General features: G+C 34.6%; 1 protein-coding gene across 13 annotated transcripts in view; it reads right to left on the reverse strand.

Moving 5' to 3' along the window:
• The window catches only part of LOC310898179 (uncharacterized protein), a 467,382-nt gene that overhangs the window by 184,545 nt on the left and 259,542 nt on the right, over positions 1 to 23,295 (reverse strand). For 12 of the 13 annotated variants that reach the window (XR_014583048.1, XR_014583049.1, XR_014583050.1 and 9 more), the window contains 5 exons: positions 11,480 to 11,564; positions 8,873 to 9,323; positions 6,657 to 6,695; positions 5,419 to 5,551; positions 2,800 to 2,936 (listed from right to left, as the gene is read on the reverse strand). Coding sequence is in view for 1 of the 13 variants with exons in the window: in XM_083832739.1 (XP_083688865.1) it covers positions 9,202 to 9,323; positions 11,480 to 11,564 (207 nt within the window). In the remaining 12 variants the exon portion in view is untranslated. Of the gene's footprint in view, positions 1 to 2,799; positions 2,937 to 5,418; positions 5,552 to 6,656; positions 6,696 to 8,872; positions 9,324 to 11,479; positions 11,565 to 20,210; positions 21,148 to 23,295 lie in introns of those variants that run through there. The other variant, XR_014583059.1, reaches the window with a different exon arrangement.

Below are 23,295 nucleotides of genomic sequence, written 5' to 3' on the forward strand. Positions count from 1 at the left end.
AGTTGGAGATATTTTTAAAATAATCTAATGTATTGCAAGTTTTCTAAGAGGTTTTTTTTTTTTTTCAGTATTAAAACCATTTAAAAATATAATCAAACAATGACTGATGGAAAGGAAGAGGATCACAGTTTATCTGATAACCAAAGCTCAGGATTTATTGAAGCCATTTTGATTATGACATAAATATAAGAAAAACTCAAATGTCAAAAAATTGCCTGTTAGCATATAAGTTTCTAACTTTTTCTTGTTGGGGAATATTAACATATAGTCTCTTAATAGCTACAGAATATTTTCATAAATCATATTGGCACATAAATTTATTGGGATATCTTTTGTCACAATTCTTGCTATTAGCTCATCTCAGAGTTACATACACGTGTATGTATCGCTGTATATACTCTTCTGTTTAAAATAAATCTCCACAAGTTTCTGAACACTGGTATTAGCAGTGACAACTGATGTTAGTCAGTAACGCAGTCACATCACTCTTGAAGCCCTGCAGTATTATTATAAAACCATAATTAAGAAAAAATATATAAATATAAGACTTACAAGACAGATACAAAAGAGTGTAAAAAAAAATAATTTTCTGTTTTATTGGCGTTGTCTAGTATGTTGTAATGATTTCCACCAAGGAGACTCTTATGCAGGATTTACACCTGGGGGAAAAGCAGGTGGTTCATTTTAAATGACACACTCAAGAAATCAAGATTGGTAGCAAGGCAGAAGGGGAATAATTATGTGGAAGACTATGGATGCTGCTCCCATAGTCTGTTTCGAGCAAAAATAGTAGAGAGATGGCAATAAGAGCTTCTACCTTCTGGATGATGTCAAAAGAGAAATTGTCTTGACAAATGAGGAAGATTTTAAATGGGAGTTTTCTCTGACCTACAATACAAGAAAAGGTTATGCTAATATGTTAAGGCACAGGCCTTTACTAATGGCTGAGCTGCAGACAAGACAGTACAGCTCAAAACGAGGATCAGGTTTTTGTACTTCTTTCTCCCTGAGTGACTGAGAAACACTCATTATCCTGTCCTAGGTTATCCTATTATAAATGTTCTTATCTTATTATAAATGTTCTCTGATATAACAGTTGCAAACAGTGATTGCAGAGAGAAAAGTGTGAAGTTAGCATCTAGCACAAAGTGGACAAACTACTTCTGTTTTAAAATTAGGGACAACAATTGTCTTGTTTGAGTGACATTCTGTTCTTATGAACAGTCATCTATTTATGTAACCATCTATATATCAATTTTTTCCACAAAATACACATTTTACTGATCAAAGCCAAATTTGGCCTTGAATTATTCTACCTGCACTTTCTCCCATGAACAGTGAACTGAAAAAATATTAATCTTTTTAAAGCACCTTGAAGCCCATTGCTCTTTTCAGCTAATGAACTATGTAAAGGAGTCTCAGTCGCCTCAGGGAAGCTTGTCAAACCCATCACAAGGAGCCTTTATAAAGCCTGAAGGACATGTATCATAATGTATAAAATTTGCCATAGTATATCATTATTACCTTTTGGGAGTCTTATTACAACAATTATGGATGATTAAGCTATATTTAAAAAAGGAGGAAAAAAGCAGTTCCATGACCAATAGCACTAACAAAAGTAAGTTTTCCATATTTGTTTTGTTTTTGTTGTCATTCTTATCTAGTTTGGTGTGATAGAAAATGAAATCTTCCTTGAATATTTTCCTGCTGTACATGTGTTTATAGGAGGCCTCTGAGGTTGGGATCTCTGTGTCCGGTATTATGTTTATTCACAACTGTATGCACTTTCCCTCAGTAGATTGTCTACAGCTAAAAAACTCTAGTCGCTGTAATTATTCCCAAGACCTATATCTTCTACCAAATCTGGTTGCAATGAACCATGCAGGAATTATCAGAAGTTACTGGCGAATGTGGGAGGCACACAGGTGCATTTGGAAAGTTACTTAATGGCAGACTGATGACAACTCTGGGGAATGAGACTGAATAAGGTACTGACATCGAACCTTCTTTATTTTGATTTTTGTCCTGAATGTTTTCTCTCTCACTTGTTTTCCTTTCAGGCTGGAAACCAGTGCGAGCATGATTACACGGAGGAAACTCATACAGCTTTCATCTGGCAGAAGGCTGGGAAGGACAGTTTGGTGCAAGGGGCAAACCCAAAAGCACCAAATTTCTGCAATGTCATGTACAAGCATGCCCTCCTCTCTGGTCTCCAAAAATCTTGCTCTCTTGGCAGTACAGTAAGTAGTCTCAGCCTCATCGGGAACTCAAACAGGTAGACTAGCCTCCGGGCTAGTGTTTTGGGCATACTTTGGAAAGCTGAGATTTGAAATTTTCATCATGAGGCAGGAACAGCGCTCTGGTCCTTAACTGCTCAGCTAATATGTAAAAAGCACACTAGTTTTATATCCTGCAGGCAACCTTACTCAGTATGCTGACTGTTTTGAATCTCCAGCAAAAATACTTAACTGTCCCTTTGCACTGTAGGCTTCCTTTTGTGTTTTTTTGTTGTTACTGTTTTTTAATTGTATCTAAGCCTAAAATGAATTTGATGCCTGTCTACAGTGTATTTTGGGGCACCAGGCAGTAATCTCTAAACCCATCACGACCAGACCAATGGCAGTAAAGCTTGTCAGCTCAGCCATAAGAAACTGAGACAAAGTGCTGCTCTAACAGAGCTCTGATAATTTCAGGACAAACCAGTAGCTATGCACAGGAATGCGTTGCACTGCACCACATGGAAGATACTCATACTAGTATTCATAGGCTAGCATTTCTAGGAGGGGTTCATAAACTTACCTTGTTTGGCACTGTTATGACTGATAACTATTGGTGGGGCTAGCAGAGGAAGATGTAAGTACCATTGCCAGTTGAGACTTCCGTGTCAGCCTGCAGATTCATATGCAATCCAGCTAAACATCAGCTAAGCATCCAAACTGAAACAGATTTCAAATGGCATTTTAAATATTATTTGGAAACAATTTTAATGAAAAAAATTAATGAAGAAGCTTGCTAAAATTCTAATCACTGTCAGTAATCCGGTACACAAATTTTGTTATACAAGCGTTCAGAGTGAAACGTTGAAGAGAGCCAGGTTCGGTAGAAATTATCATTGTAAATTAGCTCTATCTAATAGACACTGCATATATATATATATATATCCTCTTATATAATTATATAGGACCTTTTTAATTCTGCCAATTTTTTTGATCTTCAGGAACAACCACACTGGCTAGCAATCACGAATACAATACAATATCTACTATACAAGCAATCTATCACAAAGACAACAATTTTTAAAGTGTTCATGCAAAACAGATCTGTGCTCTGCTCCATCCTTTGTACATTTTTGAAATGAAAACCACTGCCTTAAGTTATTTTCTTAAATAACATCCTTTATTATCCATGTTTTATGCTTTTTTTTTTTTTTTTGTGATAGCTATTTATCATAGCAAAAGCAAAGCAGAAACATGCTTCACTGTGTGAGTTTTATTTTTTACAGTAGGAGGCTTTAGTGGAGATAGGATTGATACATCAAAGTCTTGATAACACGTGTTTAAATATTTACCTTCATTTTTGTCCTCTACAGTTAATACAATATTTCCCTAACATAAGCTGCTAAATGTATTTTCTCCTTTTTTTATTCTTATTAAAATTGTGATTTGAAGATATATTCCTAAAGCTGTGAATAGTTATTAACATTTCTTTAAAGTCTTCAATATTTGAATGGCCAACTTCCAGCTTGAGTAATTACATTCTGCCTACTTAAATTCCACACACAGTTTTAATTAGATAAGTTATTCTTCTACTCTTCATGGCCTAAAACTGTTCTGCAGCATTGCTGCCACTATTAAACAGCTGCTGAATTTTGCCCCAGAGGTGACTCCACTGATTCCTGTATACCATACAGAATATATAAAACAAACTGATTGTCTTCTGGATGAAAATTGTTAAACATAAGTTTTAAGGTAGCTAAGAATTATTTTTGAGCACCCATGTTTATGCTCATTTTAAGGGCAGCGATAATGAAACCCTTTCCACGGTATCCTATTAAAACTGCTTTAGAGAGAATAGGAAGATTCCTCTTCCATAAATGCTCAGAGCATTTCCAGAGACTATCATCAAGGATACTGCCTGTAAATCGCAGGCACATTGCCCTATAGGAATGACCCCACCAAAAAGATAAAGGAACTGTGGGTGAGATTTTAAAGATGCTTTGTAGGTACTTAAAGCTTCAGAAAAGAAGCTAATAACTATGGCAGGCATACTGTGGAGGACTCTTCCACATCTGCTTTTGGAAATCCTGCCAGGGCCTTTAAAAGGAAGCACAAATCTAACTACCTTTAAAAGACTTTCACCGTATACTATGACCTCAGCCTCAAACTATCCAGTTGCACATAATTTTACTCTACCAAGCAAATCCTTTTCTTTCTACTGCGGTTAAACTGTTGAGATTTTCTTCCCTGTTGAAACAGGTAAGAAAGTATCTGAAGTAGCAAAGGACACTACCTGCATCATTAAGAACAGTTTTAGTGTGGTCCTAGGCTGGCAGTGCGTGATGCTTCAATGCACTGCAGACCTGTATTTCTGCTCTCTACAAGGGACCTGTTCAGATTACAGTTGTTACTGCAGCTTCAAGGTAATCCGATGCTCCTGGAGGTTGTGCAGGAAATCACAGGTAGGCCCCAGGTTTGGAAAAAAATTTATATAAACTGAAATGATTTCTGGGGTCGATTAAAAATGCATGTTTAAATAAAGAACCTGTGAAGGCTGAAGGATTAAACATTTTTAAATTTGAATGCTGCTGTGGCTGACTGTGGCCTTTTTGTTTTCCTTCCACATTTCCTGGAGTAGGTGACATATACGTGGTGAGGTATATGTACCTCAGAACAGGCATTTCCCTGTTTCTTTTTTGGCTATTCTGTCTTGCATAACACAAACAGCTCTTTAGGAGAAAGATAAATACTTTTCCTGTCCACAATATTCTTTCTTAAGGCGTATAAGGTTTTTCTTTTTTCTTCATGAACTGGTGAGGTTTAGGGCATCACCTAAAACAGATTCTGCACTTTGAGTTTTCTGCTCTTCTTTTTTTTTTTTTTCTTTGCCTATTTCTTCTGATTTCTGTTTTTGTTTGTTTTTCCCCTAATCTATAATCTTCATCCACATATTTTCTGTATCTGTGAATCCTTCCTCCGAATAGTCCAATCTTTATATATATATATATATATATATATATATTCCATTTCATATAGTGAATATCCTCTCTTGCTTCTCCATCCCCATTCTGTCCATTTCAGTTCTGTCTCAGCCCCAGGCTCTTCCTTACCACAGCATCAAGGGAACAATGCTGCTTACCAACCTATCTCATTATAATGAGCAGTACTTCAGGACACAGACCTGAGCTTGACCATTACCCACCTGCCTCTGCTTTTGCTGAGAAAAGTGAGAGAAGAGTTGTCAGCCTTGGATAGCTGCTGAACTGTTCTTCACAACACCGTCTAAAACATAGGTGTTGAGATTGGTATTGCAGAATGGTCCAGGCTGCAGAGTCCTAGTGCAACGTAAGTACGTGGAGCAAATCAAACCGGGTAAGGACAGAGCAGTTTATGAATCAACACAATATTCATCTGGTAGTGTAAATCTAGAATGACACTGATAGTTTATTAGGACTATGCCAATTTTCAAAGACCAACATTTTAAATGAAACTATAATCAAAACATAACGGGATTCCTCTTAAAAATCGAGGTTGCCAGAATATTTATGTAGAGTATTTCTCTCTGCTAAACAAAAACCGCTCCTGGCTTCTTATCATTTGCACTCACTAGAGGAAGAGCACATACAGTGTTAAAGTTCCCATGGTGCTGCTGCTGCTGTGAAGACAGTGTCAGTCCTGTGTGCCTCATGTTCCAGGAAAAGCTCTGCCATGGATATGGGCTTTATTTAAAGGAGTTCATTCCAACATTTATATACTAATATATATATTTTTTAATTTCATGCTCAAATCATGCTTAAATTTTACACATTTCCCTAACAAATAAAAGCTCATTTCCACATGCTTTTGTTCTTGCTAAAATAAAAAATAAAAAATAAAAAAATCTGTGTAGGTTAGTCAGTTGATAAAAAAATAGTGCTCTCATAGACAGATCTGTTTTTTCAGACAGACTTCCTTATAGACAGTATCTGCCCAAGATGAATCTAAAATGAAAATCTTCACAAAAATAAGGTATTGAAGCTATTTAGACATCTTACTTCTCCCCTAAATCTTTGCTCTATTTGAGTTTAGTTAGTTTTATATAACTATAAACAGTTACTTTCACTATACTTTTTAATTAGTATAATAACTGCAATAATTATAAGGCCAGGATTCCATAGAAAACACCTTTAATGTTACAGAAGATTCAAACTGAAAAACTTGTACTTTTTCATGTATGAAGACAGAGACTCTTATTAGTTATTATTGAACACTGAATAATTATATTTGCCTTTTATATTGAATTTGATTTTTTTTAAATGATAATACTTCAGCACATTTACCATATGTTACTTAAGAAGCCATTATCCACTCTTGGAAATAATAGAGAAGATTCCAGGTCTCTATGGATAATTTTTGAATGTATTCTGCATTTTTCTAAAAGCCTACAAATGAAATCCTTACCACTTAGTGACGAAAGGAATAATAGTATTGTCCTTCTGACTGCAAGAAGAAGAAAGAAATTTTTAATTTTTAAGGGAATTGCTTCAAAATCTGATATATTTTAATGATATGATGCTCTAAATGTCTTGGATATAAAAAATATGTGCTTTATTATTATTAATATATTTCTACCATATATCCTTAAATATATATTTTATATATTAGAAAAGTACAGTAGCACACACAAGCACAATGTTGAACATTAAAAATAAATAAAACTACAATGCTTAATATTCTCAGTTTGGGTTATGGTATTGAAGGTTACACTGACTCAGTGCTGGTAAGTGCATTTCTTACATTCAAAATAATTGGATTTTAAACTCAGACTATTATGCACTGGATTTATAGGACTGATATAGGAATAGGATTGATTCTCATTTTCCTTGTCATATATGAACTCATTTCAGTGTATGACATGCAATAAGGAAACACATACAAAGTAATGTTATGGTGCACAAAATCAAATGCTTCCTTTAGACAGACATTTTGGATTTACCCTTTTCTAATTAGATTTATTTGTCAGTGGATATTCACAAGTGCGCGCACTCATGCATGCAAACGTATATATATTCCACTGTTTCTCCCTCATAACTAGGCCTAGCAGTGAGTGAAATACAAGGATCTAAGTCTGAAATGCTTCAAAGTTTGAACAAACCTCACACTTTGATCTTGGTTGTGACTGTTACTGTGATAATGAATCTTTGCTTGCAGTTTGCACCTTCACAAAAACATTTGCTTGCTTATTTTCATCAATCTTTGTGCTAGTCTCACTCCCCAATCATAAGGCAACTGCTTATTTGCCATGAAGGAGAATACTGTAAGACAATTACTGATAGTCAGGCCTATATGTTTAGTTATCTATTTTTGCATTCATATTATTAACTGATAAGCATTAAAATATTTTGGGCCTCTGAAACTGTCATTATTTAGGCCGCCAGTATTTATCATGATTATCGACTTAGTTTCACTGTTTTGTCATGGTCCTTTACATTACTTCTGGACATGGGCCTAAATAATCTCTTCTGAATTTGTTCTCAGCTCAGTATGGAGGGGTCCTCAGGTCCATACGGGAAGACCCTAAAGCAATATGATAGGATAAACACAAATATGTCATTATGGCAATAGCCAAGCCTAAGCTACAAATTGGAGACCTAAGCTTCTTTGAAGTATGGGGTTGCTGGTTGGCAGTTCTCCAGTACTGAACAGTTATGTCCATGTTTAGCATTTTGCTTACAGTCTTCTCATAATTATGTTATATCAATGCCATCTCATGCAAATTATCTATATAAAAAAGAAGCCATTCAAATGTGTTGTGTATCTGTATACGAATTTCAAAATCAGTTAAGATAATCATGTCACATTAAATAGCATAAGGTGACAGAAGGTTCAAGTGGGAGGCTTTGGCAGTTTTAGCAGACATCCCTAAATCAACAACATAAATTTTAATATAGTAATTGTATTACACCAAATGGATGTGTTAACAGGATACTGCTTCCAGACTATTTACAGAGAATGCAAGATAAAACTAAAATAATATAAATGCATTCATATTTTTCACAACCTCTTTTTTTTTTAAATCTCCTGCAAACAATCCAGCCCAAACAAATCTTTGTTTTAATAATCTGCTCCGTTTCTAAAACCCCTACTGGGTTAGAGTTTCCAATTAAAATATGACTCTTTATGCATGTTTTATAGAAAATGTTTACTCAGACACTGTGCAGTGTTTTCTGCAGTGTATGGCTTTGGCATTGCAAGAAAATGAAAATGACTATTTTCAGAATCTTGTTTAAAGATCAATTCTATTAATGCTAGAAGGATTCATAGACAAATGTCTGTTAATTTATCATATGAAGATAGGGGGGCCAAAATATTTTGTGACTCTGTTTGGTGATGTACTTAGACTAAAATTTCTTAAGATTTTCCAAGATTCCTTTTTTTTTTTTTTCGTATTGTGACAATGTAAAAGAAATTCTCTAATTTTATCACAGTAATACCCAAAGTTCTAAGCTCACCTCTTCACCTAGTCTTGGTGCTGGTACCATTTCACCAGCCAAAAGCAATATCTAATAGGCCAAATACTACAGTACAATGGAAGCACACAAGTAAAGCAAAATAGTTCATGTTGAGAGTTCAATATTTGCACTATATGTGCTTTGTGAGGGCTACTTCATACTCACCCTGTGGATTGAGCATTTGTGGATGGCTGAAGTGCAGTAGGCAGCTTCTTGGAATGTGCATCTTCTAGTTTTGTTTCACCCAGAACATTTCACTTCTCAAGGTCTGAGTCTGTTTCACAAAACAAACTGAAGTTCTGTAAGTGGAGATGGGACATGGGAACTATTGCTGTTCAGAGATCGTCCATTGAAGTTTTCACCATGGTGGGATAGCATTAATTTTTGATGGAGATGAGGATGTGGAAAGTCTGGAAAAATGCATGAGGGAATATACAAGAATAAATTGTTCCAGGTGGGATACCTCCTAAACAACACATTGTTGGTCCTAAACCTCATTGAACATTAAATGAAGAGAACTGCTCAATAAGCATTGGTTGTCCAACATCCTCCGATGCATTTCCTCCAGCTCTGCAGTGGCAGTTAATTGCAAAAGCCTTCCTTTGCCTCTCTCTTTCTACAGATAAAATCAGATAAAGAAGACATATTATAATCTTTATGTAACCACTGTTCCAGGGTGCCAATTCTGAGTTTTTTAATATAAAATCTACCATCCCAAACTTAGAAAAACACAATATCAAAATTATTCTAATTTTAATAATCAAAGAGATTTATTGTTATAATAAATCCTCAGATTTGCAGACTACTGCAAACACTGAGAAATAAAATATCAGTTGTTTACATTGATTTTAAACCAGATAAACTTTTAAGAAAGGTAATTACTATTTAACTCTAGCATCTTTGCAAGTGTCCATTTTAACCACCCACTGTCCCAGGTTTATACATAGTTTTGTAAGTGTATATAGTCTATGTTGTACTGAGTTAATGTAGAGTGAGACTAATTCATATCACTATGGAAATTAAGATTACATATTGATAAATGCCAGAACAATACCATGCTTCAGTAATCCTCAACAGTGCAGCCATGAAAATTAGTGCTATTTCTGGATTGCACTATTTTCTTCTAACAGTTCAAATGGAAAACATCTGATCTAGAATTGTTTGCAATGAAAAAAAAAAAGTCTCCATGGTAAAGGATCTGACATATTTGTAAACCAGCAATTATGGCATATACACAGCAATATGAAATATTTCTGAATTGTGCAGCACATCTCCAAACTGCTCATGTAATGAAAGCACATGAAAATGTTATTATCATTGTTTCTAGTTGTCTTCCATTTCCCACTGGAGACTTTTTGTCAGCTTAATATATTTTTGTTTGTTTTCAGCTCTTGCTTTATTTGTTTTGGTTCTGGAATGAGAATCAGCTAATGGCACCTTTTGTTAGTCTACACAGGCTTCTGCTGTCTAGCAAGACTAGCTTAGTCAGTGCATTATCTCAGATTGAGATCGGGGTTTGCTGCTTTGAGTTATTTTGAGGGAGGGAGCTACACAATGCAGCTGTATAGGACAGTGTCATATACACTGTCTGAAGGCAACTACTAATGAACAGTCACTTCATAACTTAAGAATGAACTCTTCACTGACTGGTACACTTTTTTTTCTAAATTAAGTGAAAAAATGCAATGTAAATTTGAAGAATCTTGTGCCCAAGGGCCAACAAACCAACTCATCTTTTCAAGAGTTGAGAGCAGAAGTGACTCAGAGACTAGGAATGATAGTTGCATCATTTTATCTCCTGATTTTCAGTCTGAAGTTAGTGAGGCTGGAGATCAACATTAACAGACGCATTGCTTAACAGCTTAGAATAAGATACAAAAAGACAGTCACAACGTCCAACCGCAACCCCCCCCATAAATGCCCCACATGTTGTTTTATAGACGCTTTGTGCCCTGCTGGAAGCATACAGCAGCTGCAAACCAAATAGAATAGCTCTCAGATGATTTTCCTGCCTAATCCGTAAGTGGTATAGAGTTGCTTTATTCTCTGCAGTAACACCACCACCACAGCCCTGGACAAGTGGAGATGGCTGCAGTGCCTCTATCATCAGCTGCTGCCAAAAGGATGCCTTGGGAACACAGGCAGTCTCTTAGAAAATGGAGTTGTTCTCAGGATGCTCTGATTCACAGGGGACCAGGCTGGCATATACTAGAAAGAACTGGGAAATAAGGGAGGTTTACCTCAAAAGCAAATTAGCTAGTACAAAGAATTTTGATGATAGTGCCCAAATGAAAGCTCATAAAGAATTTAAATATGACGACTGTCATAACAACAGAAAGCATTGTTATAATACCAGATCATCTTACTAATTTGTTGTGGCATCCCTGAGGATAAGCAGGCATTTTAGTTCTCGGCTTTCCATTTTGTTTGAATGATATCAACATGAACATCTAGACTGCAGTGCTCAAAACACAAACCTCATAGAAGAACATCAAGCTGCGTGCATACAAATAAGAGATGGATTTGCCAGTGCAATATATTGTCTCTGGTATAATCATTCAGTTACCAATAAAACCTTCACAAACAAGTATATCTTGCTGTTAAAAAATATATGTATATATATAATAATATATATTCTTTGAAACTGTAGAGCTAAATAAATCATCAGGCTGCAACAAAAGAATTATTCAAATTCTAAACCTAGTCATGAAGAGCAATTTTTAAGGATGTGCTTATTAGAACATAACAAAACGTAGACAAAAATCAGATTACTTGGATCACCAGTAATTTCTTCTGAGTTTATACACCCTTCACAGCCCAAAGAGGCCTGGTCCATGACTGGGTCTCCTGAGCAATACTGTAATACAAGCATATGAAGAAGGTTATTAGCATATTAAAACCAACCTGAACAATTCACATCCATAGTTGGCACAGAGGGAAAAATAAAGGTATGTTTAAAGTAAAAATAAATTCGTAAACATGAGGGATGCATATATCTGTTCTCTTTCTCCCACAAATTCAAAGATATACTATTAGCAGAGATATATGTCTTGAGGGAGGGGAAGTCATTGCCTTCACTTTCCATTTCTCAATTAAAGACCACTGGCAAAGGGACTACATTTCAAAGGCTGTGAAAGCCCACTAACTCCTTAACGATAACGTAGGTTGCGTAGATTCGTAGATTGGCTATCCAAAAAAAAAAAAAAAAGTAATAATACATCTGATAAACGTTTGTTAACTGTCACTTTTTACAGCTTTTATAAATAAATTTGATTCTTACAGGCAGTGATAAATTGTCTCCATTTTATCAGGCCTATTCTACAAGTGTACTTGTTAAACATACTATAGATACGCAAATTTCTTAATTCTCATATGACAAGAATCTCTGTGCATGAGTTTTTCAGTTTCATAGTCTGAATCTTGACCTGCAATGTTTATACTATGTAAAAGTGAAACTGAGCAAAATGTATTTTTATAATACCTAGTGCTTGCTAGGTTCATGGTTTTGAAAAACAGAGTTATTTATTTCTTCTCAGCTTTTGATTAAAAGAAACTGTTTTTAATATTGTTTCCCAGATTTATGGGACTTATGGATTACTATGGAGTATTACTGAATACAATATGAAGTGCACAAAGTCTGTACAAGAATTAAAACATGACCAGAAATACCACTGACACTTCAGACATGCAGCTGTACTTATACCTGACAGTTTCTTCTTTCTTCCCTCTTACAAAGATTTTCTTTCTTAGTTTTCTTCTGGGTTTCAGTATTTTCTTGAGATTACCACTGAGTTTCTTCATTCTTTTTGTCTTTATCTGAGATCTTTTCCTGAGTCAAAATTACACTATCTGTGGTACTTTATCATTCTTGCAATAGTTTGAGTTTCTCTCATTTATTTTTTTATTTTATTTTGTTTTAACTATCTCTCCTCCTGTTTCTTGTCATAATGGTTAAAATAAATTGAAAGCAGTGGAAAAAAAAAAAAGTTCATAATTCTCCAGTTGAAGATGAAGGGAAACAGAGGGAGAGCACTGCAGATGAGATGTCAATTGCTAAAATTACCTTGTCTCTGCGATCAGACAGGCCTTGGATTTATTGAACTACAGGGCACTCTACAAGGTCTATTTAGTTTCTCACATTTGTTTCACAGCACTGTGCTGAAGGAACTGAATGATTTGAGCATGGTTATTGATTAATAGTGTTTATTGCCTATATAGTCCCAGGCACTTAGGGAAAAATATAGGTATGTTTAGAAGGAAATAAATACATAAATAAGATGACAAGCTGGACTTCTTCTTTCTTTCTCCCTCTTTCTCTCCCACCATTTGTGTATGCATTAACATAGCTATGAAAAACCACTTGAACAATTCATAACAATAGCAGGCACTTAGGAAAAATTATTGGTATATTTAAAACTAAAATATATACATAAATAAGATAGTAAGGCAAGCTATATGTGTATGTCAGCAGAGATATGAAAGCTGCTTGAAGAAATCTATCACAAGTAAGTGCACCACAGGGCAACTGTGTGAATGTACAAAATAATTCCTTCCCTGAACATTACTCTGCGAGACTGTGGCTTGGCAATATAGAGTACATACACTGGACAACTGGGAATGTGAAAGCTTTGACTAGAGGACTGTCTACTATGTTTATCAAACTTTAAGAAAAACTGAAATTCAGAATTCCAAACTCACACTAAGTAGTATAGGACTCTCATATTTTCATATTTTTGTCAGCTTAACTCACGTCAAGAGGAAATTTTTTACTTGAATCTGTTTTCTGAAACCAGGGTCATTAATATAGTAGTCTCTAGTCTGGCTCTTACTGCTTCTTAATAAAAACATTTTACTTTTATACCACTTGAGAAGCACATTTTAGCTAAATTGCAGAAAGGCTTTCAGCACAGACTAAGAATGCCCAAAAAAAGTCAGTATGCAACAGCTCCTAATTCTTGACTCACACACTTCCTAATTTCCCAGTAGCATGCTCAAGTAGATAAATCCTTCCTAGTGACTGAAACAGAAATTCTAAGTCAAAAATGTCTCTTATATGTTGTAATGAAGCAGTTTCATACTTCAAAGTGTCAAACTGTGTCACTACAAGACAAAGAGAAAACACTTTGATGTCAAAGTATGCCTACACAGTGTACTGAAGGTGTGATTATAGTACAGGCAGCCATTTGAGTTTGAATTTAGCTAGCATGGGTAGTGTTAAGAGCCTGCATATCTCAGTATAAACTAGTATATTCCTGATACGGACCCTTCCTTGGACAGCTGAATGATAAAAGGAGCCAGTCTTTGTCAAGGGATTACTAACAAAATTAACTCATTTTATAGTCTGCAATTCAAAGGGTCCATGTGTAATGTTAGCACAAGGCAATACATTTTCATTTCATTTTATGCAAACCTTTATCAATAAGTTATTGGTTTTTAATATTAATATGTTCCAGTCAGAAGACTTGCCTTATAAAATTCTGTTATGCTGGCTAAATCATAAATTCAGACTAAAAAAATACATTTTCATAGTGTATTAAGATATCCTCGTTTCTCATTTTTATTCACCATACTTCTGGCACTAGTGTGCAGCAAAGATTTGCAGCAAATTGATTCACTATTTTCCTGTTCGTTTCTTCTTTGACCTTACAATGAATAACCCAGTCTTTCCCCCGTTTTTATATCCTCTTCCAAATTTTTTATCTGCTTATAATTACTTAGGACATTTTGTTTCTAAGTCTATGCAGGCCTGATGCTAGCAAAGTTATTTTGTTTTATACCAGCATGCTTAAACAAAATAATAATAAATAAATAAAAATCTGTTTGATTTAGACAAGAGAAAATATTTCAATCAACAAGTGGCAAACATTCAGTGATAGATGTTAAAAATAAAGTATGCGTTAGAATACTTCAAACATTATTGCATGTAAGTTTTAGATTGTAAATAGCCTACTGCAACAGTAGGCTGCCGCTTCTGTGACACATTCAAATATACAAATAACAAATAATAATAACAATCAAAAAATAACCATTTTTCTTAAACAAAAAATTCAACATCTTCAGAAAATTTAAATGTAAATTTAGATGAAACTGTTTCCTGATTGTGAAGAATATGAGATTTACACCTGCTATGAATCAGAATACAAACATATTGAAATGTCATCTTTTCTTGTAAGATAGAAAATAATTTTTTTTAGCAGGGCTACTAATCCTTACTCTAAGTGTGGCTTGCATGACATGAAAAGGAGTTGGATCTAGGTACCACAGGAGCTGGAAGTTCCACTTGTTTGATGATGAAGAACCAAGTAGACATTCTCTTTTGTTAAAGTTCTAATTCACAGACTGCTAAATCTAACAGAATACTAATTATGTTAAGTGGATTTCACAGTTGACAGAGACCTTCTTTGCAGGGAAGATGAGTTTGACAAAGGCAATTGAAACTTTGCTAATGAAGAATACTAGATCCACCTTTAAGGAATGTTAAGTAAGTGCTTTGTTTTTTATGAAAGGCACCTCTTTAATATGTAAAGTAACTGTAGAAATGTCAACATTTCGTTCTTAGACACCTTGCTAAATTCTGCAGAGGTTTATCAAATTACTGTTAGGTTTTTCTTTTCCTTAATTATATTTATTCTTACAGCATTTCCTTGCAGTGAAGCTCTGTGGACCAATCCTGAAAAAAGCACACTCAACGTTTGCTTAACACAGCTTAATCAAACTAGTCTTCATATTGGCAATCACTGCATGGCACAAATTTCTTCTTCAAGGGCACAAATGAGGGCTACACAGGTGTGTTTAATTATTATAGAATTGCTTGGAGTATACAAAAATGCAGGTGAGAGCTGGGACTGTAAAAATGTTCTTTTGTGTTTGTGTTACCTTAGGTAGCTCAAAATACGCAAATAATTGCTGTCTTTTGTAGTATTTGAAAACTAATACTAGCACATAATTAGTACAAAGTGGGTTGCTTTAAAAGCTACTGAGAAATAGCAAAACAGTGAAGCCTTGGTTGGTTGGTTGCTTGGATGGTTGGTTGGTTAGCTATGTGTTCTGTTTATTTCTTACATCATCCTTCTGTGATCATAAGCAAACTTCATATTCACTGTAAAATCTAATAGCAGTAATGTTATGTTGCTCTAGAATGCAGGACAGGAGCTGACAGGAGTGCAAGAGGTTTCTGGGAGAATATATTCACATACTTTGAAGTTCTAGTTAGAAATCTTGCGGGCACACAATCCACTAGATTTAAAATTAACTCTTTTCATACTATAAGTTGCTTCCTCATTTTAGAAGATCTCATAATAATTGCAGCATTCTTACACTATTACAAAGTACAATTCTGCAATTACTGTACTACTGATAAGTATTTTATAACTTACCTGGATTTTTCAGGGACTGAAATTTTTGGTTGGTTTGGTTCTCAGTACCAGTAAGACATGTTTCTATATGCACATGAATTAAAGTTTTTCAGGTAATACAGGGTTTCAAACACTTTCGAAAGCCAGAAAATTGTTTATTTACTAATTATTCAAGGCTTTATGGAAGAAGCCAATCAGAGAAGGATTTCTTTAAAAAATGATCTAGTTTAAAGTTTTTGCTATCTCTTTTCTGAATCATGTCCTACATGATAGTTTCAATTATTTATTATAAGGCAATGGTAAAAAAGCGTTAATTAGCAAAGATGAAAAAGACTGACTCCATGGGAGCTCCTGTAAAGAAGCTCTTATTTCTAATGCCTGAGGTGACCACTAATTTACAGCTTTTGATAGCTTGCATGCATGGTTCACAGAATAAATTGCTCTTGGGGAAAAAATACTGTACACCTTATTCACTGTGGTTAATGAAGAAGGTCTAGGTTTTGCTTTTGTTTTGCCTTTTTTTTTTGTTTTTTTTTTAGTTCAGTCTGTTTAGTTTTAATAAAATGGTTTAACTTGACAGCATTAGAAATTAAAATATGAAACGAAAGAAAGTATGACTCTGGAACTGCAAGATTTTTCTCCATTCAGCTGAAATGCCCATACCCAACCCAAGGGATGAACTCTAAAAATAATCATGTTCATTTATTCTTTCTGTGCTGGTCTTAACTAGATAGTTTTTTTCTGTCTTACAAAAAGCTTCAAGATTATAATTTAAAAAAAAAATGGAATACTAGCATCACAAGATCTTTAAACTATTCTGTTTGTTTCAGTGAAAATAAGAAGAAAAACTGCATGCAATAATGGACGGTTATGTTAATAATAGGAATCATACAGAAGACATTAAAATTTCTCTTAAACATAATGCATCAAAATTATCTTTATATTTTATGTGTTTGTATTGTTTCATCATAGCTAGACCTATACAGCAGTGTGAAATAAATTCCTTAACAAAATGAATGATTTAAATTAATTGGAATATTCAACAAGGGCTTATAATGCAGTAGCTGGAGGTCTAGTCTAACTTTTTGTCTGTGACCTCCATGGGACATACAAACTTGTTTCTTGAAAGTTTTCTCACAGGATTTATTTTTATGATTGCCCTAACTTGATTTAAAAGAGATGTGTGATTTATACATGAAGGATTCTCTTTCTCTCTTTTTTCCTTTTCCTTTCTTCCTAACTCACCTACTCATTTTCCAAAAATGTTTTCAAATCTTTAATTTTGTTGATCCATTTTTGACATTTAACATAGCTAGGTCAAGAGAACAATGTAAAATGTTTTGAGTGGGTTCCAAGCACCTAGGGCATGTTTCACACCCCTCACACCAAGCCCTTGAAGGAAAGCAGGGGTCTTAAATGTTGTTTATCTTTTTTCTTTGCTTCACATCACTGGTTTGGTGTTCAGCTAGTAGAAATGACTGGAATATTTTTTTCAATTATATGTGAAAATGATTTTTTTCAGCCAAGTGTCTTCCATCTATACTAATTCAGAATCCTGAATGTCCATCTTTTCTCTTTCCCCGTTCTGCTGATTTCACTTATACCTGTATATTTCATGTTGTTTCACAACATCACAACTGTGAAGGACCAATTCCTCAAACCTATAAGCAGATGAGTTCACATGAAAAACTAACTGCTTTGTTATTTCCTTATGTTTGGATCTTCCAGGTCTTTCAGATCTTCCTCAATTAACACCTTTCCAATTTCCTATTTTCCTTGTTTATTTGTTCATTTTGCTGTTGTTTTCCATATTAATGAGACATTAATTGACAGTCTCTGTGATGTTTCTTATGCTTCAAGCATTTTTCATCTCTGGACAAGCATTGCCAAACATAAAACAATGAAAAAAGTTGTTGTGAGAGTTAAACTAAAAAGAACTAAAAAATAATAAAGTCCAGAATCAACAGCAACAAATAGAAGATTAACATCACTCTTCTGTTATGAGTACTTCATTATCGTCATGTTCCTAGTCAGAACAAAGGTGTGAAGGGATAGAAAGGAAGGTTTAACAAGTTTAGAATGTCATAAGAAAATAAATGAGATACTTATGGTCCATCCTATGTTGCTATAGGTATCAGGACATTTTAAATCCAGGATAGTTAAAATCCAGATTGTTAAAATACCTCAAAACTAACTGAAATCATTCCACAGTATGGATAGAAAGGTAAATTTACTGGTGTTAGTGTCTTAGATAAACCTCTTCCTCCTCACCTGGAAGCATATATATATATATTTTTAAACATGTTCTATTACTTGATTTTACTGTGTTTTTTTGTTTGTTTGTTTGTTTTGGTTTTTTGTTTGTTTCTGTTTTGTTTTATGATAGAAAGGAATGATCTTATTTTAGTTATCAATCCATTCTTCAGAAATGTATAGATTTTTATCATTCTGGAAAATACTTTGAATATTCAACATTATTTAAGGTAGACAGATTTTTGCAAAGGCTGATTCTCTCCATTATTTTACAGAGGCTTCCAGGATAAATTTATTACTTTTTATTACCCTATATGCATTAGAGGGCCTAGGAGACCCATCAAGAGTGGATGTCTAGTTCTTACATAGCTGAGTTTGGATGTCGTGAATTTCATACATGTTACCATGCACCAATAACTGTGAAAATTTTTACCTCCTTAGATTCGTGTCCTCTGCTTAAAACACAAAAGCATATGCTACAATTGTATGAGAAGTCTTCGTTTTTACCAAACAGTAGGCACTATTCAAATAATGTGTTCTGATATTTCTTTCAGCCAGGGCCAGTGCCAACTTTAAATCACAGAATCACAGACTCGTCTAGGTTGGAAGAGACCTCCAAGATCATCTAGTCCAACCTCTGACCTAACACTAACAAGTCCTCCACTAAACCATATCACTAAGGGCTACATCTAAACGTCTTTTAAAGACCTCCAGGGATGGCGACTCAACCACCTCCCTGGGCAGCCCATTCCAATGCCTAACAACCCTTTCAGTAAAGAAGTTCTTCCTAACATCCAACCTAAACCTCCCCTGGCGCAACTTTAGCCCATTCCCCCTCGTCCTGTTGCCAGGCACGTGGGAGAATAGACCAACACCCACCTCTCTACAGCCTCCTTTAAGGTACCTGTAGAGAGCGATGAGGTCTCCCCTGAGCCTCCTCTTCTCCAGGCTAAACAACCCCTATTTTTACAAATAGTAAAAATTAACTTGAAAATACAGTCACAGAGCAGAGGAAATCGTCTGCTGCTGTTGAGGAGGGAGCAGTTTCTTACATTGATTCTTTTTCTCTTTTGACTTTCTGGTAATGTGTAAATTGTGGACTCTTGCTTTTAGAGAACGAGTCAGAGTGGATTCACTCTGGAAGTGGGCATAACCAATCAGGAAATGGGAGTCCATATCATGCAGTTTCTCTAGAGAATCATCGAAGGGGGTGAAACACAGCAAAAATGGATTTATTAAAGATAAAATTTAATTAAAAATACAGAATATGAAATATAAGAAATATTAAAATAAAGAAACGCCTTCTGGGGCAGGTAGTGACATGAACATGGGATTAATTTTAATAAGGTGAATAACCCTTCACTAATATGAGCACTGGGGTCAGGGTCTAGCCTCAGCATTTGAGTATTTTGCTTGGTTCAGATTATTCTTTTCATAGATAAGAAACAGTCATCTTTTTCTGGTTTAGCTGCATGACTATGATTTGATAATTTTGTAAATTGTTTGGTGAATGAAAAGAAATAAGAAAGGGGCGTTACAAGTTTAGATTTCATAAAACGGGGGGGGAAAATCCTCTCAGTTTTAATATGTGTCACTTGAGAAGACATTGGGGTACCAGAAGGCACACGAAAAAAAAGTTGAATCTTGTACAAAAGTGAATGACAAGTAAAACTAAAATGCAAGGCATATTATGCAGATTTTTTTTTTTTTGGAGTGTGTGGGGGGTGGCAGTTAAAGATTTACATAAAATTAGAATAACCTTTAAAATTAGGACAGCCGGGTCAATCTAATGTGATCTGAATTACTGAGCTAGTGATAATCTTATCCCTGAATGTCCTCCAGGCACTGCCATTGAGAACCTCAACCTGTGCAGGAAAACTGGCCAGAAGACCTACCTTCGGAAAACCACTGCATACTTCTCTATTGATGATACATCTGAAGACAAGTTCTTAAGTAGATATTTAAAGCCAGAAATGACTGGAGTCAAAAATAAACAAAACAGTCATTATTTCATACTACTCTTCCATCTCCATTTCAGACCAGTGCTTTTTTACACAGAGATTCGGTTTTGGTGCATGTTCTTAATATACTCTAAAGACCAAGACTGCACAGTCATCAGTTAGACAGCAGTAATGAAATTAGCAAATAATATTTAATTGATTTTCTAAAAAGTAAGTCAAGATCTAGCTGCATAAAAGGTACTTTTATGCTGTACTACTGGTAAAAAACAAACCTAAACTGGATTAAGTGGCCAGCTGGGGATACTGACCGCATAATTGAAGACCTGAGTGTTAAACAAATATTTTAATTATCTCAAAGAAAAGGGAGTCCTGTGTGGGGAGGAGTGGACAGAGTACATGGTATTCTGGCAGTCTTCTAAGGATCCAAGCAACACTCAAGACTATAAATTAGAGCAATCCTAAAGGATATAAAATCAGTCATGCTTTTTCCATTTCAGACTGATGTCTGGATGCCAGAATCCAGGCTACTGGTTTTAAATAACCAGTCTTTACTGTCAGGACTGGTAATTTAACTTGGTAGTATGAGTACATCTTTTCTTCCTCTGACTCCTGCGTGTGGCAAGCTCTTTTCACAATCTTTAAAAGATAAAAAAAAGACATTTTTTGTAAGATTTGTATATGGTTACCTGATACAATTTGTCTAAATTTACCATTAGACAAATTACAAATAGTAGTCTAGGAGCATCTCTTGCTACTAGAGAACACTTCCAACAACATATACATATATATGCTTCCAACAGCATATACATATATAGGTATACGTATATATATATACATATATATATGTACATGTATACATATGTATATATATATATACATATATATAGGTATATATATGATATATATATATGATTCTGAAGTAATTTGAGTCAAGCACTTTAAACATACAGCATTGTGGAATGATACAGGACTATGCTACAAGACCACTCTAGGATAAATGGTTCTCAATATTTTGGGCAATGATTTGGAAGTAAGCACAAAATCACTGCTGCTAAAATTTATGGCTGATGCAATGATTGGTTGAGTGGTAAATAATTATAATCAGGCCTCGCATTCATCTGGAATGATCTGGATGACAATAGTTACATTTATTTGACTTCTGTTGTTTTTGGTTCTGCTCTGAGGCAGCCAGATGCAAGCTAGCTCTGATTCAAAAGGCATGCAGATGCAGTCAGCCTCACAGCATGGTTGAAATCCCAGCAGTGTTTATTAGCTTATTGAGCACACTGTCCTGCTACTCGTGACTGCACAGCTTCCATTTTGCTGCTGTCTAGGTTTGGATTAGGGGTAGAAAGCATTTGTGCCTTCCTTAAAAATCCCTTTACCCTTGTTACTCTGAGCTCATTCCAGCAGAATGAGTTTTAAAAGAAGAAAGTGAAATGTTTTTCTTCTAATGAAAATGAATCTGAGTTCTACCTGTAGCACAGGGGACTGATCTAAGGTTTCCAAGGACAGAAGTCTATTGTAGAGATTATATGGGATAAACAAACTTAAGTACAGAAAACATGAAATTAAAATAAAGCTATCATATTCTTCTAAACTTGGAAATAATGGACAGGAGCAGTTATGTGGCGTTAATCCTTATAGGTGGCACTGAAGATACTGAAGCTCAAGTGCTTTATCCTGATCTCATATCCACATTAAAAATGAAAAACTAGGAAAAAAAAAAAAAAAAAGAAAAGAAAATGAGATGGGAAGAGCTGTCACAAATACTAGATCATATTTTTGTAGTGAGAAAAGAAGACCTCAATCTTTTTGCCTTTATAGGAAAAACATTAGGGATAGCCTGATTATGGAGTTATACATGAAGAACAATAAAATACTGAATTCTGAAAGGTTAGTTTTTATCTCTTGTAGAAATATATATAAAAAACCCAAGCACCAGGCAAGCAGAAGTAGTTTGTATCAAAAAAAAAAAAATAATCCTCATACAGGTGAGATGACTTCATTGTAATGGAGATGAAAAGTAGTGAAAGTGAAGGGAAGTTTGAGGTATTTAAGATTGGGTTGTTGGAAACTATAAGGATATGCTCATGTATATGTACCTTTGTATGCAGTAAGGACGATTAACTATGAGAGAAATGAAAATAAAGCTTCTCTGTCTTTGGGCAGAATACCTGGGAGTAGGTAAAATGTAACACCTTTGGTACAGAAGAGTTCAAACTATATTATCTAATGCTTTCTTCTAGCTTTATTCTATGCATTCTTAAGCTGGAAGAGCACAACAATGTGTTTACAACTAGCAGCATTTTTATTTTTTAACAACACATTTTTTTCCTACTATATTATGTATATGTCCATGTACTTTAGTATAATATGTTAGAAGTACTAAGCAATATCATATCTTCTGAATGTAATATTGAAATGTAAATTTGCATATACACTTTAACTATGGAACATCATGTATTTCCATCTCTTATTCATACAGATTTTCAGAATTTATTTATACATGAGACTATAGAGGATATACGAGTACTTCAAAGTCAACAAAGTTTATGCTTATTGACAATTTTTGTTATTGTGATCTTCACCTTACATTTTAGATTTAAGTGTCCAATGCGTTTCTTTCAAACCTATCCCCTGAGAATATTATCTAAAGAAATTCTGCATCCAGTTATCAAATAGGCAGGATTTCACTTCTTATTTCTTCATTTCATCATGAATGTATCTAGCTTATCATCAGTCTGTTATTATTGTTGTTTGCTAATTACTATTTATTAATTAACTTTTTACTGGACTACTTTACTGGAAAGTAGACTTTCCAATATTCCTGGATAAAAGAGGGTCTAGATAGAATACTTTTCAGTTGCCTTAAAAATCAAATCTGAAAATAACATACTTTCCCAAAGGTCTATATCGAAAGAGAAATATGTTGATAAATATACGTATATAACTAAAGTTGGATTTTTATTAAAAAAAAAAAGTTTGCTTTCACTAGCATAAGACATGTTAAAAGGTC

This window comes from Anser anser (assembly GCF_964211835.1).
Source record: "Anser anser genome assembly, chromosome: 4".
In the NCBI taxonomy this organism is placed as follows: domain Eukaryota; kingdom Metazoa; phylum Chordata; class Aves; order Anseriformes; family Anatidae; genus Anser; species Anser anser.